At 37.9% G+C, this 21,723-nt stretch overlaps 1 protein-coding gene across 3 annotated transcripts in view; it reads right to left on the bottom strand.

Annotated features, from left to right (window-relative positions):
• Window positions 1–1,732: 1,732 nt before the first annotated feature.
• Window positions 1,733–21,723, bottom strand: part of ESYT2 (extended synaptotagmin 2) — a 77,522-nt gene continuing 57,531 nt past the window's right edge. The window contains exons 14-24 of one of the 3 annotated variants that reach the window (XM_050310534.1): window positions 20,047–20,148; window positions 15,886–15,948; window positions 13,874–13,948; window positions 12,687–12,773; window positions 11,742–11,891; window positions 10,338–10,726; window positions 8,139–8,237; window positions 7,429–7,560; window positions 6,001–6,106; window positions 5,061–5,110; window positions 1,733–4,934 (exon numbers count right to left, since the gene is read on the bottom strand). In XM_050310534.1, coding sequence (XP_050166491.1) covers window positions 4,889–4,934; window positions 5,061–5,110; window positions 6,001–6,106; window positions 7,429–7,560; window positions 8,139–8,237; window positions 10,338–10,726; window positions 11,742–11,891; window positions 12,687–12,773; window positions 13,874–13,948; window positions 15,886–15,948; window positions 20,047–20,148 — 1,299 coding nt within the window. In that variant the 3' untranslated portion in view covers window positions 1,733–4,888. The remainder of the gene's footprint in view (window positions 4,935–5,060; window positions 5,111–6,000; window positions 6,107–7,428; window positions 7,561–8,138; window positions 8,238–10,337; window positions 10,727–11,741; window positions 11,892–12,686; window positions 12,774–13,873; window positions 13,949–15,885; window positions 15,949–20,046; window positions 20,149–21,723) is intronic. The other 2 variants (XM_050310542.1, XM_050310550.1) reach the window with 2 other exon arrangements.

Raw genomic sequence — 21,723 nt, 5'->3', positions numbered from 1 at the left:
AGGTTGTCCTCACTTTGGTGGTGTGTGAGGAGACAGGGATGCAGGAGCCTCTCAAATTGATTCCAGCATAGGTGACTGGCAAGCAATATTCCCTGCAGAGAGTGAGAACAGAGAGCATCACCTCTATCACATGGATACAGATCAGAGAACTTGCCTCCCAGAGCTGCCATCTACTCTGGCAGCCTAATTCACTGCACAGCACTGCAAGAAATACAAGTGGATTTTTGCGTTTTTCATAAAACACATTTCAGAAGGTGGCTGAGAACATTGTTGAGAGCCTGACTGCCTTAGAAATCAGTAGAAGAGCATACAACAGTTAGACACAGATAAAAACATCATTTGGGATTAAATAGCCTGACCCCTTCAGCTACCAGCTACAACCACAAATAAGGCTGGGACCATCTGAAGCCTTGGTTCTTTCCACCAAACATCAAAGGTATCATCCAACATTCAGAGTTTGTTTGGGGGAGAATATAAATAATTAAATTGATTAAAATCGGTAATTCATAGCAAACCAATTTTGTATGCAGCTTTTAGATGAGAAAATACTGAAAACGGCCACGTTGGTAACCGAATTGGCAAACACTCCTGGAAGAAGCCTGGATGAACTAAAAGCCCAAACCAGTCTAAACAGTATAGCAAATACTAGGAAAAAGCAAGGCTTGGGTGAAACAATCAAATTAATATAAAAGTCATCTGGAAGAGTGTCTTGCAAAGTTATTTCTGCTCTCTAACAAGTTCTTGTGAATGCACAGGCAGTGCTGTTCTGGTACCACCTTCCTTGTAGGACTGAATCAAAGGTTTGATTTTGACCCAAGTCAGGAAAATGCTGACACCTGATCAGTAGAGGCACTGCCAGGAATTGTGCCATCCAGAAACACCTTGCCATGAGGCAGTTATGGAGATGAGCTTTTACTTGGCTTTAGCTGCCTTCCCACTGATTACTAGAAACCCTTTATTCTGCTAAAAAAAGGGCCTTATCTCCACTAGGAAAAAAACCCAAATAAACCAAAACTGAACATAATTTTGTAGTTGGTATCATGAAGATTATCTAGTGGGGTCCCTTCTAAATGGGTGATGAACTTCTGCAGCTTTTATTTATGGTTGATGCAAATTGACTATTAGGAATTTAGAAAAGTTGTAGCTGTTTAAGGGAAGAGCTATCATAATTAATTACAGTATCATAATGAATTATAAATTAATGTTTAATGCAAACAGCATAATTTCTATGGGAGTTTTTCTGTAATAGAGGCTCCAATACCCCTTATTTATGCAGTACATCATTTTCCATCAATATCTGCCTTACCAAGCAGCTGACAGGACAGGAAAAAATGCTGCAGGTAGAAATCTGCTCACTCTAAATCTAAGGCAGTTTTAGAACACAATTAATGATGATTAGCAAGTGCTAGAATCATGACAATTTACTAAATCAATCCATTTAGGAGAAGAAAAAACTTAGACACTGAAGTTGAACGAAGGACCAACTAATTCTTATGTGTGAATCTGTTCCAGAAAAACAAGCACAGAATTCCCCATAAAGTATCCTGCACTGTTTTCTCTCATGTCAGACCCAAAAACCTGCCTACAGACCTTACAATAAGGCTCCCCAGGTTAGAGGAGTCAGCATACATAACTATTTTAAAAATTCACCTCATCCTATTACCCTTTAGGACAGGGATATGCAAAAGTGAGGAAAAGGGAGTGTGTGTGTAGAGGGAAGCAACACATCGACTTCCATACGAACCATTTATTGAATAAATACATGCATCAGAATGTAGAATTACATGAGCAAAAAAGGCAATCTGTACAAAATTGATTACCCTTTGTTCTCATTTCAACTCTCACCATTTGCTGCAGCTCTGATAGAGGATTCAAGACAGAAAATTAAAACTTGTTTAGTCCAACTCCAAGTGATATGCATGCTGATTTGAGTCCGGGTTACAACCCTGCTAGAGTTCAGAAAGCTGGTTTTCCTGTCAGTGAAGCAGAGTAATTCTAAAAACAGTTTCAATAGTAGAGAACATGTGTTGGTACATACAGGTAACAAAGCTTATTTTTAACCATTTCTTTAACATCTTCATATGTTCATATTTTAAGGCACAGGATAAACAAGAACTACATGAAAAGCTATCAGTTGATAATGAATAAATGACTTGATAATGAGGTGCAATTTTTGCCCAGAGGCAAAATTGTCCTTCCTACTTCCATATAAACAGAATAACTGGAATTTGGTAAGTTTAATACAGAAGTTGCATCTACTATCAAACGAATCAATCTCATCTAGGCAGTCATAGGCTGATCCAAATTCACTCAGGAGGACGTTTCTAAAGAGTCTGACATCCAGGACTGATTACAAACAACAGGAATTACTGTTGCTGAATTGCAGTGACAATTCAATCTCTTCATTTCAGATTCCTGAATGCAAAGTGGACTCTAGTCTAAGAGCCTATCACTAATTTTAGGTAGTGAGCTATTTTGGAAAGTCTTGTCAAACCTATTTTGAAAACTTTATTCAGTTACTCACTTTGTGCTATCATTTCACATTTACCCAAACATGGCATTATGTTCCACCTTGAAACTTTGAATGACAGAATGTCCACTTTTTCATTGTTCAAGTGTAGAGTTTTCTGTCCCTGTACTTCACTTAAGACTTGAAACACCAAATTAATTTAACAGCCTAGTTGTTGGCTACAGATCAAACTCTGTGGAGTCCCTGGCCAGGATATACAGCAAAAGTCCTTCCACCTTGGACTGAACCAAGGCAAAAGACAATTATGCTGAGCTGCTGCTCTTAGACCTCCTTTATTTAGATCAGGTTTCAGGTTCTGCATTTTCATGGCATTAACATTCTCTGTCTTTCCATTCTTAACAGTTTTTTAATGGAAAACTAACAAAATATGTATTTCATAAAATATTATATTTTATATGAGTAGGTGAGTGAATACATTGAGATACTCATACATTCCAATATAGAGTGAAGCCTTCAAATGGAAGTGTTTTCTTACAAGGAATCTCTCCCTATTGCCCAATCCAGTAACAGCACTAACAGTACAATTTACAGTGCCAGGGCTGTTTGATAAAACTGTCCTGTATGAAACGTGGCAATGAGAAGGCCATCACTGTATAGAGGTGTATGGTGTGTGTCACACACAGCCATGACAAATGTTCACGTTAAACTGAATTTAGACATACTGAAATTCTTAGACTTGAGAAAACCAAAAAGCTACATCTATGGTAGGCACTTTGGTACATCTAGTAATGTAGGCATATTCTACACCTAGAGTTAAGGTTCTGTCAGTAGTCTTACGATAAAGCTAATTTCAGGAGTTCATCATTCTGCTTTAAAATTCTTTCTTGGCTGAGAGATCATTCTAGAATCTTAGCTAAATAATATGCTTTGTCTAATTGCATACTTATCCAAGGATGAGGGCATTGGCTCTGAAAGAGCCAAACTGTTCTCTTGGATTCTTAATGCACATTTTTCTAACAGTCAAGAAAACTTACCAAAAAAAGAAAAATCAGCTCTGAATACAAAAAAAATTCCCCATAATTCGTAAAATTAGAGTTATGAGCTCAGCTGTTTGGGCTGATACTCCCCCTTCAGCTCCCAACTCCCTGCTCCCATCACTCAGTGCTCAGGGTGTCACTGCTGCAGTCTGGCCCAGCCCACGGCAGCGCTTCAGGACAGTGCCAGTATTTCTCAGGAAAGCTGCGTGGGCCACTGAAGTGCATTTTGGTCGTGCACCAAACTGAGTAGCAATGAAGCAACTGGAAAAGTCAGTTTCATCTCAGTTTCCTCTCTCTTTTCCCATTTCTGTTGCTGTTCATTGGAGTATTACAGAAGGTATGGCATAAGATACTATTTTAGCATAGTACTGTCTAAGAAAAGTAACATATGTCCTGTACATATGCCTGCTGTATGAACTTACACTGCAAGCTGATTTGTCTACCTTATAAATCAGTGAAATATGGTGGTAAGGACAGCTCAAAGTGGTTAGAGATTTCCTTTATAATACAGAAAAACCCATGTCCTCAAACCTTCAAAAGGTCACATGTCTAGTACTCTAGAGTACAGGAATAAATAACAAAATCTAAGTGAACCTGTATAATAAAACTGTACTCTTTGTTATGTTTACTCCATGAAATGAAAACTCAGATTTAGAAATTGATTCGTGGACCTCATCCTCTATTTATACAATATTTATAGAATTCTCATTTTTATTTATAATATTCTATAGCATGATTTTCCAATAATACATTTATATATAAATATTAAAATGTTTATGTTTTGTACATTTTAAGCCAGCCACACCGGGCCAGAAACACAATAAAGTAAAAATGTTTTTCTGCAGTTTGTTTTTGCAGAGTATCACAAAATGATTAAGACCATTGTGCTGCAAAGACAAAAGAGATTCATCTGAAGAAATTAACATGCATTTAGAAGAAAATAACTATATCCTTTATCTGATTTTCTTCTGAATTCAAACCAGCATGAAAGAATTATAAAAAAATAGTATATATTTACATGGTACAGTATACCTTGGTGAGATATAAAACAAGGCAGGAAAACAGCAGAACATATTCTTTTCACTTTCTATTAGGTACAGCCATCAAAAAGATCAATTTAAACACAAAAGGTTACTTTACTGTACTATTGCACATTACAGTAACACACAGAACTGTTTAGCAAAATAAAATACGAAGTTTAACAATGAGAAAGGCTATGTCTACATAAAATGACCAAGTGTTATAAAATTATTGGGGATGTGTCTAAGAACTAAATCAGTAAAGCTATAAAAATAATATTGGTACATCTGTGAAAACAACGCATTAAAAATGTATAAAGGTTGGCAAAATTATGCTTGAGGAATTCCCGGTATCCATGGGCCTAACTTGCACCATGTGGCCTTGTACCATCTTCTGTCAAATCATACCTGAGAAAGCAAAAGAAAAAAAAAAAAAGAATATTTTTTACATTTAGTGTATTATTAAAACTATTATTAACACAGCAGTTATTGGTATGTAGTATTTTTTATTACTAAAGGAAATATTATACTTACCACTGGGTCCAGCCTTTAGCAAGTTCTTCAGATGCCAGAGGTATTAATAACTGTGGAAAGTTAAATTACCAATCAGTGCATTGTGCGTGCCTTTTAAAGATCACATCTGACAATCCTGTCAACTCCAGTGTAAGCAACACCATTAGTAAACAATGTATTTTACATCCTCGTCATCACAGCTCTCTGCTACCTGCCTGACTTTTAGGAAAGTTTCAAGTTGCTGGTTTTGACCTCCAAATCCACACCCTTCCGAGGCACAGTCCCAGAGCACCTCACAGCATGACAATGGCCAAACTGACAGCCTTCCTGGGAAACAGGGAAATTGAGGCCACTCTTCACCATGAACTCACCATGATTGTGAATCTGTCCTCCTCTTCAGAGGGTAAATATGGCAATTTTCAAGGGTGTAAGAATTTACTATTCCTCTTTCATGCTCCAAATCACATGGGTAGGGACTGGGGTGATTTAGTTTGTGCCTACAGAACACTGAAGTTATAAACACTGGTGTTGCTACTGGGAATGTCTCCAGCAGCAGTTCTTTCTCATGGATTTTACAAACTGGAATTTTCATTTCTTGTGCGTTTCTCTAAGTACTCTTGCTTGTCTTTCCAGTTTTGTCTCAACATTTTCTGAGCTATCACCTGGTTTCTCCTGGTTACTTCCTCTCTCTGATGATATGATTATTAAGTCAGACAAGCACATTTCTTTTGTTACTGTGAACTTAATGCTCTCTAGAAGAGATTACTGCCTCGTTTTATGTCTGCTCTGCAGTTTGTTCCTTCCCTCACTAAAGCTTGGTATATGAAGCATCTGTAATTTTTGAAAGCCTCATATCTGACTCAGGTGCTTCAATCAACACTAACAAGCTCATATCTCAAGAGGATTTCAGTTTTATATAATAACATGCTGTATTAACAGAATTTACTTATTGTCAACTTACTTTGCCAAGCAGCCCTTTATCTTTGGACAAGAATCCACCACTGTTCTTCACTGCTACATCCAGTGTTCTTCTCTGTACTTCAGGCAGGGAAACACTGAAATCAAACCTGGTAGGCAAAGTGATGCTTTAGAGAGAATCCTGTACCCGAGGTGCAAGTTCAGCTCCTACAGCTAAACAGCAATTCAAATCACAACCAAGCACCCCCTTCCCCAAATAAATTTTCCTTCACTACTATGATCAATATAAACATCAAATGTTCGAGACTTCTGTTACTTTTGATCTCTAGAAGGCATTGGTAGAACAGAACACACAAAACAAAACAAGGGAAAAGTCAAGCACTGACTCCAAAGAGAAGAGAATGTGGAATCCTACTACTCTGACAGCTCAGCATCAGTATTCTCCAAAAAGGAAAGACTGGTCAGTCTTACTGATCCTTGGTACTTGATAACCAGAGCTCCTTTTCTTTTCTGCCACACTAAGGAAACACATCCACTTTTAAGGAAGAGTGCATTTTGTTTGCTAGAGCTGAAACTTTGAGAAAGTGAGGACAAGGTTATATCACAACCTACATCGATTTGTCACTACAGTTCCTAAACAGCTTTACTGCTTTGCAATACTTTTTACTTGGAAAGGCACAGTAAAATAAATCTGTTACCTGGAATGAACAGGAGATAGCATCCTGCACTACCAGGAAAACCTACCAGAGCCTCTAAGTAACAATTTACAGATATCCCTTGGACAGAGGGAATGAAGTGTTGCTTTTCTGGAGTTAATTTTCTGTCTGTAGAGAAAGGTCTTAATCGAAAAGTGATGGGTGGGAGACTAAGGGGCAGACGTGTGAGGGAAACTACCATCAAAAAGCAGAGTTCAAGGCTAAGTCTTTTTCTGCATTATAATGTTGCACAAGCTTGTAAAACTTCCAACATATGGGCCAGGACATAATCTATGAGGAAATTTCCTGGCTCCCTGGATGCTGAGAAGTGCTACCAAGTAGAGTGAGCAATTTGACTGTGAAGAGATACTGGCTGGCCAGTCCCCCTGAGAAGGCAGCACCAGCCAGGCAATCAGCCAGACATGATTCCTGGCGGGAAGGGACACCAACAGCACTGGGCAGACAAAGGCACTCGTGTTCTGTCTCCTGCCAGCAGAGTGCACGCTGCTGCTTGGCTACCAGCACAGGGGAGATGGAACTGGGGCAGGGTAAGGCAGGAAGGAGAGAAGTGGCTGGGAACAGCAAGAAGGGAGTAGTGAAAACAGGGAACAGAGGGATGGGAAGAGCTATTATAGCAGAAGAGAAAGGTATGATCAAGTCTGATGGTGACAACAAGGAGCTCCAACAGTTCCTCTGTTTAGGAAAGCTCCGAAACCTTGATTTGACAGCTTTGTAATTACATGCCATAAAACTGCTACACATAGTTTAGAACATACATTTGATCAAACACTGGGTTTAATGTCTTCTTTGATACGTGTGTTTTTCTTCTTCCTGATCGTCTCTTATCGGGCAGCAAATACATTCGCACGTATGGATCAGATCCTTCTTCTGAGAACGCAATCAGATTTCTGTGGCCACGAGAAACGAGGAAAAGCACTTAGAAAATCAACAGGACATTGCTGAATGTAAGTGTCTGCACTACTATCATTTAATTTAGCACATGAAGCAGTTCTGGAACATCCTGCACAAAGTAAATGTGCAGGATACAGCACATAGGTAACAGCAGTGGAAAACAAAAACTAAAGAAAATGCCAAGCAGTGACTTGTTCAACACCAGAGAAATGGTAAGCAGACAGCAGAGGTGGGAATACAATGTTTCCTAAATTCCAATTCAAAGTTCTGATATGGCTTCTCAAAAATCATGTGTTTGTGCAAAATTCAGTCTCTTAGGGACAACTTTCAGACACTGCTGATAAAAATCTACAGGTCATTTTCATTTAAAATCTCACAGAGGCATAACAGACAACTACAAAAATCACAGCAAAATCTTCGACAAAGTTTTTAGTGATTCTGAGCATAGCTCTGTATGTTTTTATGTTTACAGATATGTTACCTTAAAAATATCAAAGATCAACCAGACAACCAGTCTCAAGCTATGAAAAATTTACAAAGAAACATGAAATGAACTTGGGTATTTTGTGCTCACCTGCAGGAATGCACCACCACAATCAGTTTGTTTCTTTGTGAACTGTGACGAATTGTTAGCTGAATCTGTCCTAGTGGAGACTGCCCCAGGGTTGTTCCACTGCAGGAAAAAGCAGAACATTAATCTTAGTTTTTAAAATGTGTATTAAAAGTAAGACCTGACTGAAAGATATGCCAGGTAGTTTTCCCAGTAATCACGTATTATCCATTTAATTTTTCTCTAAACCAATGTGAAAGAGAGCACACATAGGCATGTGAGCATATCATGTTCCTTGTCCAACAGCTCTGCTCTCCAAAATGAGCCAGGTATTCTTGCCAGTTTAGAGCTCAGCTGCTCCTCAGCATGTTGAAAACCATTATCAGTAAAGAACTTGCTTACCCTAAAATAAACATTAAAGCAACGCCTAGGAAATTGGAGAGAACAGTGGTGCAAACTGCAGTGAAAACCTCAGCAATGGGCTACTCTTACTATGGCCTGGAGCCAGTCATAACAATAGGGATATTCTTGGGATTAAGATGGTGATCCTTAAACCCACTTACTGTCTTAAAGCTCAAATCACAGTATAAACACAACCACTTCACTCTTCTATAGCTAATATCACAATGAAAGTAAGATTAGAAACAATTTACACTTACAAATACAGGTCATGCCTAAATAAAAAGCAAGCACCATGTTTAAGAATTTTTTAAGAACGGTCAATGTTTGCAGAGCTTCCTCATCTCCATGAAATGCTCATTTTAGTTTCTGTAAGTACTTACTGTGAGTATTTTCCATATTGCACAGGACAGTATATGGCATATTTGGCATTTTTCAGTCACCTGAAGGGTGTCTTAACTTCAAAGGAGAGGTGTGCCTCTTGTGAATACCTACTACAGAGTGACTGCTCCACTAAAATTCCAAGGTCATTCACTTTAAAAATTAGAATGAAGCATTTAATTTCAGTATTTTCTTAGTTCAAAAAGATAAAAAATAATCAGAGCACCTAAAAACTTGTGGCTTGCAATAAATGACCTCTTTACCAGGAGCTTTACCATTCTTATGGTAAAATGACAAATTATGACATTTGTGTACAAAATAAGGAGTAGTATTTCAATATTTATCATAATTAACAAGGTCTAACCCAGTTTTAAGCCAGAAGAGAGACTGGCAAAGTGAAGACAAGTCAGCAGAGGACCACAAAGATAAATGGGGGTCTGGAGCTCAAGCAGGTGGTGTATTTGTACAAATTGAAGAGACAGCCAACAGCAGACTCAGTTGCAGCCTCTCACTGCTTAAAACAGACATTCTAGAGAAGACCAAGTCTGACTCCTCATGGCTGTACACAGCAAAATAACAAGAGGTCACACACAACTTGCAGCAAGACAAATTTCAATAGGAATGAGAAATGTTTTCACAGTGGAGTGGTTAAGCACCAGAGTGGCTGAGAAGGTTTTTAGAATCTCCATCCTTGGAGATATTCAAAACTTGTTTGGACAAGGCCCAAGAAACCTGATCTAACTTCGAAGAGAAATTTGCTTTGAGCAGAGGGCTGACTGACCTCCAGAGGTTCAATCCAACCTATATTATTGTATTGATTTTGTGAACACAGAGAGAAAAAGATTAATCAGTTCAATCTCTTACAAATAAAAAAATAAAATCTTTCTAATTAGATTCACAGAGAAGCTACATGCACAGAGAAGGAATGGTTTCCCTCTCCCATTCAGAGCAGAACTGCTGCTCAGCTGTTTGTGCTTGGTATGTATGGCTGCTCATTGAGGCAAGTAAAAAAATAAAAATCAAGAATTTAAGGAAGCACGGCTGCAGCAATCCTCACTGACTGAATAGTAACTGACTATTCATTTAACAGACTTTGTAGTCAACTATCCCTCTGAGTAATTAAAAAATACCAGCTATATTCAACCTTAATTAGCTAAATTAATGCTAATAGGACTCAGTGGTGAAAACAGGCAACTATTGCATGGAAGTACAGAGTGCAGCTGTGAGAACTAGGTGGACTTTATCTTGCAGGTGACCACGGCCACGGTAACTTCTAACTGCAGCATCTGCCTTAACTGAGGTACCGGGAACAAGCAAAAAATCACAGAACAGTGGAAAAATACGACTGCAGTGAGAACTGAGCACTCCTCCTTTGGCTGCACTGGAGACATGTTTTGTAAATCAGCTTAGATGTGCTGCAAACCCAAGTAATTCAGGCCCTACTTCTCGAGCTGTCGGAGCCTCTGGCGCAGCTCCTGCGTGGCGATGGGCAGGGAAATGTCTGAGGCGATGCTGGGCGTGGGCTCCTTGACCGAGAGGTGGCTGGGAGAGCAGGAGAAGTTGGAGGCGTGGAGACTGGAGGAGCTTCTGCTCAGATCTGTGGGCCACTGCGGGCTGGCATTGGGAGCCTGGCCTTTCTCAGCTGCATCAGTCTTTTTATCACTGTCAGTCACTGGGGAACCTGGAACAGGCTTGTTCGAATCAGGTGTAGGCGAGATGGGGACCTGAGGCTTAAAAGATGATTTTCTTGCATCTTTGGAAACAGATGGCCTTTTCACTTGGGCTGAGTGTTGATGATCTGGAGATCTCGCTTGTTTTTCAAGAGAAAGGACCTAGATACAGGAGAAATACAGATAAGATTACTATTTTCAGTATAAAAAAAAAGGATTAAATGTGTTTCTACAAGAGTACTGGTTGGTGACAAGTTGTAAAGTTCAGATGCTAAAGCAGAATCAAAATATTCACATTTATTCACTCTATAACAGGAAATGTTTTGCATGGCAAAACACAGCTCCACCTTCTTCATGGCAACTGCAATAACTTTGAAAGAGTGTGAACTTCTCCATTAATTTAGAATTATTCTCATTATTCCTTTCCCATATTGTATGTGTTTCTGGTGCAAATGCTATTTAATTTGTAGCTCTAGCTATCTGGAAACCTATTCTATTTTTTATTTCTAGTTTTTTGAAATTGAATCTTACATCACAATTTCTTCTCACTCATTGTCCTTACTTTCTCTTTCATATTTATTAATTATCAATTTATTATTGACATGTAAACAACAAAGTGCTTTAGAAAAGAAAAAATAGGTGTTTGCAAAGAGATATACTACCTTATTAAATCAAATAATTTATCTGGGGAAAAAGAAAACCAACTTTCAAGTATGCAAGTTTTGTCTCCAAAACTCCAATTTGCTTGAAAGATGGTTTGAATTTTTCTAGTACTATGAACATACTTCTTTTCCCCATAAACTTTATTCTTTTAAACCATCAAGACCTCAGTTCCATATCTAGATAAAGGTGATTTCTGATCTGTACCCTAATGAGTCATAGGAGATTTGAAGGAATCCAAATTCCAAATGGGATTTCTGAACATAAAACCAGGGGAACCTCAGTTTTAATTAACACAACTGACAGTGTTTTGTTTGCAGCATTGTCTGATTTTGACATAGAACGTATTTAAATTAAAGGTTATCTCTGTGTACTGGTAACACTGAACAACTAAGGACATCTGGCATGTGACGTCAAAGGAAATGTACCATTAACTCCTTCAAAAAGCCGGCACACCAGGAGCCACAACAGCCTTAAATATTCCGATATTTACAATGGGAAAAAAGTTTTAGAGTACCCTGAGTGCAATCTTCATGTTTATAGTGCTGTTTGGACCAGAGTTGCTCAGGTGGAACCGCTGATGCATAGTTAAGTCTTCACTCTCTAGCAACTGGCTTAGAGGCAGCTTGAAGTTCCCCAAAGAACACTGGTGCTGTTCATCCCTCACCTGAAGTAACAGAAAAGCCATTATTTTGCATCATCTGCTTTTGTAAGAATTGAAGAGAAAAAAAAGGAAATTACATTTTTATTTAAAAAAAAATAAAATTCAAACAATACTACAGTTTGTTCTTAAACCCAATTTCCTTGATTTAAAGATTACTTTACACTGATGAAGGCAAAAACACTCAATGCCTAGTTCCTTCAAACCTACCTTCTACAGCAAAAGCAAAACAGAGGGATAACCATTACGTCTACAATCACAAGTACATGGTTTCCAAACTCTGTGTGAAAATGCATTCCCACAACTGTCAGAGGAAGAGTAACTAAGACAGCCCTCATTTACACTTCAGTTGCTTTGAACTATGTAAATGACATGTCAGCAGTGTAAAAGGATACAGTATTTGGATAAAGCAAATACTTCCTTAGTATTAGAGAGGAATAAAATCAACAGCAATTTCTGCTAGCAATTAAGATTGCTAGTTCAAAACACGTATCCATAATTTACTTGTTTTTTGGGGTTTGGGTTTTTTGTGTTTTGGTTTTTTTGTTTTGTTTTGGTGTGGGTTTTTTTAGAGAAGACAACCATTAACTATGTACTTCTAGTGAGAGTCTGGTTATAGTCTTTCCTTCTTTTAGTAGTAAATGGAAATAAACATTTCATAGCCTAGTCTTAAAAAAACCCACACACAAAGTATAATTTTCAGGGTGTTCACAATAAGTCTCCTTTCATAACAGCTTTAAATGTCTGAATGTTAGTACTGCAACGTCTTAGGAAAGAAAGTGTGAGAGGGAGACAACATACCTCAACTTCAAGATCTTGTCTTTTGGGATTGTGTACAAAGAAAGTAAAGTTTTCCTCCCATACTGGTTCATTGGTCTTGTATCGAATCTGAAGTCAGAGAGCAGGAAGCACACAAATTATGAAACAGTTTAAAGTCAGTGTCAAGAGTTGAGCACATTTTTCATCTTGGTGTTGCAAAATTTATGTCTGAAACTTGACATATTTTAACAAAGGCCAGTGGGATGTACCCACCCACAGCATATACAGTATCACATATAAAATTACACAGAGGACATGTAGTAGAATATGCTTTGCATGAACTTCACACCAGGCAATGAACAAATGCAAGGTCTTCAGACTAGCATGTTCTATCTCCACATACTCCTTGCTAAGTGCTTAAATAAAGTCAGTGAAACTCCTAGAAAATAGTATTTTCCTTCTTATCCCCACTTAACCATGTGGAAAATTTCACTGCCAAATCTCACTATTTTCAGCAAATCAATAATGCAAGGGGAAGCAGAGGGGGAGAGAGAAATAGGTGCCCATTGAAAAAGCCATCTACAGGAGCAAAGGACTTGGATTTTTATCTCCACTCTCCAATACATATCATAACTAAGACTGTACAAGAGATCTTCTTTAGGATTTGTGACATGAAGAAGCCAAATTAGACGTCCTCTCCCTTTGGCTCACTGACACGTCTACTTTAAAAAAAAATTAAAAATCTGCTTTGCCGTTGCTGTTTTATTTGCATGAGGTGTTTTACTGCACAGAGGTCAGTTATGGGCAGGTGTGCTGAATTCCTTCGGTCAGAATTGGGGGATCACCATCAAGATCAGTCTCATGCCTGCAATCTGTTACAAGCCACTCAGTTAGGAACGAGACATGGACGATGCCACCTGACAACTCAGGTCTGAAAACCTGTCTCAGGTCTGAAGAACAAGGTTCTCACCAAGAGCTTCAACTACTCTCATGTTTTCTAGGAAAGCACCATTGTGGAAGGACTGCTCCAAATGACTGGAAATCCCATCTCTACCAACAGACAGTTCAAACTGATTAAGCACCCGTTCGATCTCTGCCGGTTTGGTGGCAGTTTCTGTAGGGGGGTCACAGAGCAGGGCATGTGCTCCATGGCCTGGCAGCCAAATGCCAAGCCCATGGAGCCACCCAGTGTTTGAAGACAGAGCCAAGAATAAAGAGCAGGAACTCACCTTACTTTCCTGTGCCTTGTGTCCAACTGACAGCAAAACAAGTGGGTTGGGATTGCTGTTTATTTTCTTTCCTGACTGGTAAAGAAAAAGCAAAAACTTTGCCTTCAGATTAAAAGGAAGCCTCTCTCCTCTGAAACTTACTGATTGCATCTTAAAAATTCAAATCATAAGTATTCTATTGTATGTTTATGTATCAATCATTCTCAGTATTTTATTCAACTGGCTTGAATGGCAGACTGGCTGTAACTGGTGAACAGGTCCACATGAAGGCATCCAACTACCCTGAATATGCTGAAGCAAAACCCCACAAATCAGCAGGAGCTTTAGACTCCTTTTCATTTTCTTTGAATGAACCTGGTAAGGTGCAAATTCTTATCTTTTAATGAACATTACAACACCCAAAGCTAATGAAGCATAGTTAAAACTGCAAAATGAGTTTCATGCAGATGGGAGATATGAAGAAAGCACAAACTCAGGAGCTTTATGTACATTGCTGCAGTACTGTTAAATTAGATGTGATACCAGAACACTGATATTCCCTCCTTTGCAGTTTGGGGAGAAAGAAGATGCATTCTAATGTATGTGAGGGATATTTCTACAGTTTACCAAATACTCTTTAATAGAGAATCAACCATCTGCCATATCTGAGCCTTGCTCACCAGCTGTATAATATTACATCAAATTGTGAAAATAAACATCAGTTTAGAAACAAGTCATATATGCAAAGGAAAATTCCCAACTACATTTCTTTCACAAATTTCACCTAACAAAAATTTAAGTCAGAAAGAAAATTTAGACATGAAAGTTAATCATTTCAGGCAGTTGTTAATGCAGTTTAAAAGGCCTAGAAAATGTAGGATACATGGTTAATAATATACTCTGAGTTCTACCCTGTAGGAAATGTACAGGTCAGGTATGGCAACACAAAGTTAGTTAAAGTCTACTTAATGCATGTAAGGTCACAATTATAACCAAGTGATTCAAATATTTTATACTTTTGAATCAAGAAAGTGCATAATTTAGATATTTTTGGGATCTGAACTTACATTTTGGACATCATACTTTCACTAATATTACTCGACTTTAATGTGACATCCTGCTGATAACCATCCTTTCCTTTAGAAATAAAGCATCCTTTCTTGGATGAATGCCGCATTTATCTTTCATGATTTCTAATAAAAAAATGTTTAGCTCTCCAGGAAAACAGAATACAAAGGTTTACAGAACAGAAAGAAAGTCATATTACACTACAACTGATGACGTTTTAAAATAGTAAGTGACACGTGTTTCATTTTTTTCTTTGTCCATAAAACAGTGCCTGAAACTTTCTTTTCTTCATAAAACGATGAAACTACAGGAGCTGACAAAGAGACCAGACCCTGTTGCTTGTGCCGATATGGAAATATAAACCATTTTAATTCATGCTAAATAGGCAGCAATGTGTACACACACATATAATGCCCCTCTAACAGCTGCTACTGACAGACTCGTTGACAGTCTGTTTAAAGACTGCCCCTTGTCCAGGTTCCTCCAGCTGAGGATTGGGATTGTGCCGTCCAACTCTGCCCATCAAAAAGCTGAGCTAAACTTTTTTAACATTTATATAAAAGATGTAAACCTTCTAAAAACATCTGGCACGAGCGAGATTATTGCAGAACAGTCATTCAGAGCCGACTGATACATACCCCTCAGTACATAAAAGATGTGTTAACTTTCAGGTCAGCTTTATTCTTCAGTTACAGCTACAAATTAATTCTCAGCGTGATTTTTCCCCGGTGTTCTAAAGCAGCCTGTACTGCACTGAACTGATCTAAACTCCAAACCACCACACACCACCCTATTTTACCAATGTCTTGACACGGTACTGAAATCAAGTTTAAGTAAAATGTAATTGCACTAAATACATATTTGGCAACAGAAATTCCATCCAGTGTTTGAAGAGAAGTGTTGCAGGCATTTGTGCACTTCCAATTACTTTTGTGACCTTAAATGGACAACTATATTAGTTTTACCTTTAGGGCTTTCTGAACAGCAGCCTTCTTCAAGCCATCAGGATTAAATTCTAATGGATTATTCTTTTAAGTCAGGAGAGAATGAACATAGGAAGGGTTAATAAGTCATGCAATGAAGCAATTTCACTAGGTTAATTAATTATGACATGACAACATAGGACAAAGCAGGGGGGAAAAAAAAATCAACCTAAAACAAACTCAACATCTTTCAAACAAAACAATGAAGCACCACAACAACAACACCTGACAAAACTTTTTTTTTCCTCTTCTCCTCTTAATGTTTATATTTTGCTTTAAAACTAATATACCCAACTTTCAGTCCGCCTATTATTTTCCTTGTAGTGGTTTTTTAACCATAAGAAAGGTAATTCACAAAAAAAAGTTTTATTTCATGCCTGATGCCCTGTGAACTGCCTTCTGAATGAACCTTTTTAAAATCTGGTTAAGCATATTCCCACAACACAGAAGTTTCTCTGATGATAAGTCAAGTAATTATGTGAATTTATGGGAGAAATGACAACCCCATTGACAGGGACTTGGATCATTATAAAAGTCCAAGTTCTTTAAGCCTCTTCAGACAGTAATGCAAACACTGCATGCTAACTAGAATGAAGATCTACTGCTTTACTCAATTGTCAATCAAGACATGCAAATACACCCACAGTAGGAATTCAAACTGACTTAGCAGGACAAAACTTCAGACTACTTTCCACTAATTAAGCAAATTTTAAAATCTTATTTTAAAATTAATATATTGCTTTTTAAGTGAAATGTGTAAAGTACAATAATGTCAAAGAAAATTTGCATTCAACTCATAAGAAATAATTTCAGGAAGTAAGATTTTGAAATAAAAGAGACTTCAAGTTAGTATACTTATGGCTGGCTTTTTCTTCAAGTACACATTTTTGTTTCAAGAGAATTCTGCTTTAAAAGCTGTAGTGTGTAGCAATAAAAAACCTGCAAAATTGACTTTTAAAACATGCTGGTTTATGAATAGGAACTGATATTATTAATGCTCTGCCAAAAGAAATGCCTTTCTGAAATGAAAATCCAAGTGACTAAGATTTGAAAAGAGATTTAACCTTTAAGCAGAAGTACTGGTTTACATTTTCTTTTGGGATATCACATCCTCAAGTTGGCCAATATATTCCACAAGATTCCTGGAATCCTGATTGAAAATTACTATTTCAGAGTGAGCATAGAATATGATTAAGCTGGACAGAACTAGAAATAAGGTTTGGCTAGTTTTGTGGGATATTTTTCTTAAATGTTATTTTTTCCTAAAGTAAAGTAAAATTAAGGAATTGTCCATGATTAATTCTCTGATACATCAGGAACTAAATATTGAATTTCAAAGACAGAGACAGCACATTATCCCTGGACACATCAAACCTAATGCTCGACTATTTTTCATTAGAAAATTTTTAAATGCCCAACAGGTGCATTCTTTGCTGGAGTTTAAGCACTGTTCCCTGTTTTCAGGGAACTTTGCAGCAGTCTTGTAGCACTTCCATCCACTCCTTTAGTAGCTGTGGCTGCCCCATCCCTGGCAGGGTTCAAGGGCAGCCTGGATGGGGTTTTGAGCACCTGGGCTAGTGGAAGGTGTCCCTGCCCATGGCAGGGGGTTGGAACTGGAAAGTCTTTAAGGTTCCTTCCAACCCAAACCATTCTATGGTTCTATGATTTTTTTCCTAAGGCTGAACTCCCTTCCTCTCCTGGTCACATTTACCAGCTTTCTCACTGTCACCAGTGCTGTCCTCCAGATCTTAAACTGCTTGGCCAAACCCAGGGCCTCAGCAATGGCTCAGTGGAACAGGAGGATTAGTTCCTACATCCTACAGTGTTGTTTTTTATAACAGTCTGATACAGCCTGCCTACACATCTATTTCTGTAGGGCTTTCCTTCAGACAGCTATTTCCATCCCACATTTATAAGGATGCAGTGACTGTCCTCTATTTTCTCAGATGGCATCTGCAACTCATCAAATCGTTTTGAATCTTAAACTGCCCCTCAGCTTACTGGACGTTTTTCCTCCACATTTGCACCTGTATGTTCAACACAGATCCCTTTCCCCCTACATTTTTATTTCAGAGAATTTTAAAAGCCAAAGCCAAACCTATGTGATCAATCATAAAGGCAGGCAACCAATGATTCCTGGATATCACACATGTCTCAATTCCTCTGGAATCATAGCAAGGATGGGCCAAGAGGAGCATCAGCTGGGGCAAATATGTTTAAGGCAGACTTCAGGTTTTAAGGGAAGGAGCTGCAGGTCCATGAGGATGGTGGCTGAAAAGCTGGGAGGGAGGAGACTGGGAATATTCAGTATAAAAAGCCAAGGAAAGGTCTTGCCTTGGGTGACAAAATAGTCCTGCTATGGTTCTGAGCATCTCCCCAGCTGCAGGAAAAGAGGACAGGTATCCAAGAAGTGTAGTGACAACTGACACATGGAATTCTCTAATAGCTGGTGACATTTGCAGTAAATCCTAATAACAAACCCATAAGTTATACAACAAACTGGTTTGTTATTAAGCCAGCTCCTAATTCAATGCCCTTTAGAGTACAACTCATTAGTTCTATTGACTCACTAAGTGTTCCTTGGAATTAAAATGGAGCTTTAGAAGCTTCTAAATCCATGAGTGCATCCTCAACTGATAACCAGAAGACACTGATCTGTAACAGCTAATTTTAAATATGAATAATTTACATGTTATATAGACACCAAAATTGTTATGTACTATCATAAAACTAGTGTTACTTTCAGAGATTATATTAAGAAGACTATTCATACTCCTGAACTTCAGACAAATCAGATTTAGATGGGTATGTGTCTGAATTTGGTGTCTCAAATGTAGATTTGCAGCTGTCAAACTATCTAAAAAGGAACTGGGAGCACTTGGGATTTTCCTCTCCCCATATAAAGTGAGCTTCCTTTTTCAATTTTTAACACTCTCCCTGGTAGCTCATGTTACATGTTAATTAGATATTGAACTTGTAGGTGTGAATGTTTGCATAATGCCTTGTGTTTAAAGATGCTCAGGGCTACACCCTTAATTTTAATTACAGTTATTTTTAAGATGTACCTAGTTATTTGTAAAACTGAAAGAAACAGTAACTACTTATTAATTTTAACACCAAGGGGACTGAACCATAGCTTATGACCAGCATTCCTTACTCATTAAATTTTAACAAGATTTGATACCAGATGTAAGTTTTCGGATACTTTAAAATTAAACTCTACACAGAAACTAAGGGAAAGGGCCACAGAAAAGGGGTTTGCTGCAATTTGGGGGTGCAGGGTGAGGGAGGCAGAGCAGGGAAAAGGGTGTTTTTAAATCAAGGATTATGTAGGCAGCCAGGAGAAAATTTATCTGCACAATCTACAAAGGCATACCCACCTCTCTCTGGGAAAAGAGTTCTTACTCTGAACACATTCTCAGGCTTTTTGAAGATACCAGGGTTGGGTTTACAGATTTAGGTGTTAGGCATTCAGAGGGTCATCAGTTTGTAATAATTTTGTAACATTAAATTCAAGCAAAAAAATATTACTTGGTGGTTCACCCTAGCCTGGATTTTCCTGACTGGAGACTAAATTGAAAAAAAGAAAAGGAGTTTGGGAATTTGCAGAACAAGGAGCATCATGGAGTGAAATAGAATTTACAAGGGAATTAATAGTTTGGGGAGCAGAAAAAACTACTCCCATTTTTAAAGCAACACTTGAACCAGTGTGGAGAGGTTGCAAGTTCTTACAAACATTGAGTGCATCACCTTTTAAAGAAACTACAGGGATGTTGGCTGCAACATTCATTAGTTTAATTTCTCTGCAGCCAACGATTCACCAGCACACAGTGTGCTAGTACAGTATGCATTTGATTTCTCAATGAATCAGCAACTTAGGTTAAATGTCAGAGCTTTTACAACAAACTTATCTTGGGTTTTTATCGTAAAAGGTTAATTACTTACCCAATGATATGCTGATCAATGAAATTTAAGTAGCCTTTAAAATGCAATAAAAATAGCACAAAAACAATGCACACTTGTTGAAACCATGCAGGAAAACAAATTGCATGCTCTCATTCCACTAGAGTGAGTGGCTTTAGTAGCACTAATCCACACTCTGGCAGAGAAAAGGTACAATACAAGCAATACCAGAGAACTCACAAATAGTGCTCTATAGAGTGAGGTAGTGTTTTCACAAAAGACTAGTCCCGATGCTCTCCTCTCTTTTAAGTATCCACACCCAAAGTTTCCCTCGTAGATACTCTTAGGAAGATGGAAATGGAAGGAGAAAGCAGAGTGATGGGATTGTGGCAGAATGAATGCATAAGCAGCTTTACTACACAAAAAAGTTAAGGAAAACAGTCAAAGGATTCCAGAGAAAACAGCAGATAACAAGAAGTAAATATTTGTCATTACAAATAGTTTCATCTGTTACATGACTTTCCGTAGCACAGCAACATGAAATGCTTTTTGAATTTTATTTTGTATTAATTATTCAAATATATTAACCCACTTTCCAAGTTCACTCCTGGTAGTTGAGATTTATATGGCAGATCCCACTAATGAAACTTAAGAGACCAGCCTTCTACACCATTTCTATTTCTTTTTCAGATAAACCATCCCCATGTCTCAGAAGCTCACAGCTGTGATGCCCCCCCAGCAAAAGAAATGCCTGTAACTCCAACAAAACAAGGCTGATGACATGATCTAAAGTGTACTGGTGATAAGCATCAACTTAAAGCAATTTTCAAGGTAATTAAAAGTACTTATTGATCTAGAAAAGATTTCAGCTATAACATTAAAGTTGTGCACAAAAGTCTTCCAAACTATTAATAAGGGTCAGTGTCATTTTAACCCTTCATTCTCTTGCAATTTTCTCTTCCCCGTAAATACAAGCAACTCAAGAGAGTGATTTTTTTGCTGTTATTCTACATAACCCCATCACTGAATATGAACAAAACATGAGAAACCAGTGGACTTTCATGTTTAAGTCTTGTAAATATTGTTCCAGATTAGAATCCTATGCCCATAAAAAAGCTGTATTTACTGTAATTCACTGCAGTTTATGTAGCAGCTCCATGATGTTGTCTTTATAGAATGTACAGGAGTCTTTTCAGTTCTCCTCCATGAAGAAGTCTTCCTATGGTATTTCCCCCACCTAACTCTGAAGCCTTTTTGGTTTTGGAGAACTTTAATTTAACACAGTACCATATTATTTTATTGCTGTAAACTTGTACACAAAACTTGAACACTTTCAAGTGTTTCACGTTACTTTCTATTACATTCTTTATAATACTGGAAAGAAAATGACTTGAAGTTAAATACAGAGTCATTTGTAGCAACTACTTTTTTGGGATTCTGTTTCCAAATTCCCCAACTGGTCAGCTTTGTGAAAGGCACTTCCCCTTTCTGTGCCCTACAGTTTAGATTGCCTACTTTAGAGACAGTGTTAGAGAGTGTTTGTTTAAAACAGGAAGGTAAAAAATTAACTTATGGCAAAGCCTCTGAGTATTTGCTGGAGAAGCTAATCCAACACAGAGAAGCAGAACTGTATGGAAAAGATTGGAAAGTGTGGATGAGAGAACTCTGAGTCATGTAAGAGGCTTTCGTGTCTTTTAAGAAATATATTCAATTTGGTTATTTGGTAGTAGAACAAGGAAATGTAGATATGGGTTCTGTTGAATTTAGTGCACAAAAGAGATGGCAGACAGACTTTCTGAGTCTTGCAGTATTTTGACACTGATGCTGAGCACATCATAATTCTATTCTATTACTGCTTCTTCTGTACTGAAGTAATTATTTTCTTTTTCTGCTAAGTTACACAGTTTGCCTGAATTC

This window comes from Myiozetetes cayanensis, unplaced genomic scaffold (genome assembly GCF_022539395.1).
Source record: "Myiozetetes cayanensis isolate MyiCay16 unplaced genomic scaffold, myiCay2020 scf1, whole genome shotgun sequence".
Classification (NCBI taxonomy): domain Eukaryota; kingdom Metazoa; phylum Chordata; class Aves; order Passeriformes; family Tyrannidae; genus Myiozetetes; species Myiozetetes cayanensis.
This window is presented reverse-complemented; position numbering and strand designations above follow the sequence as displayed.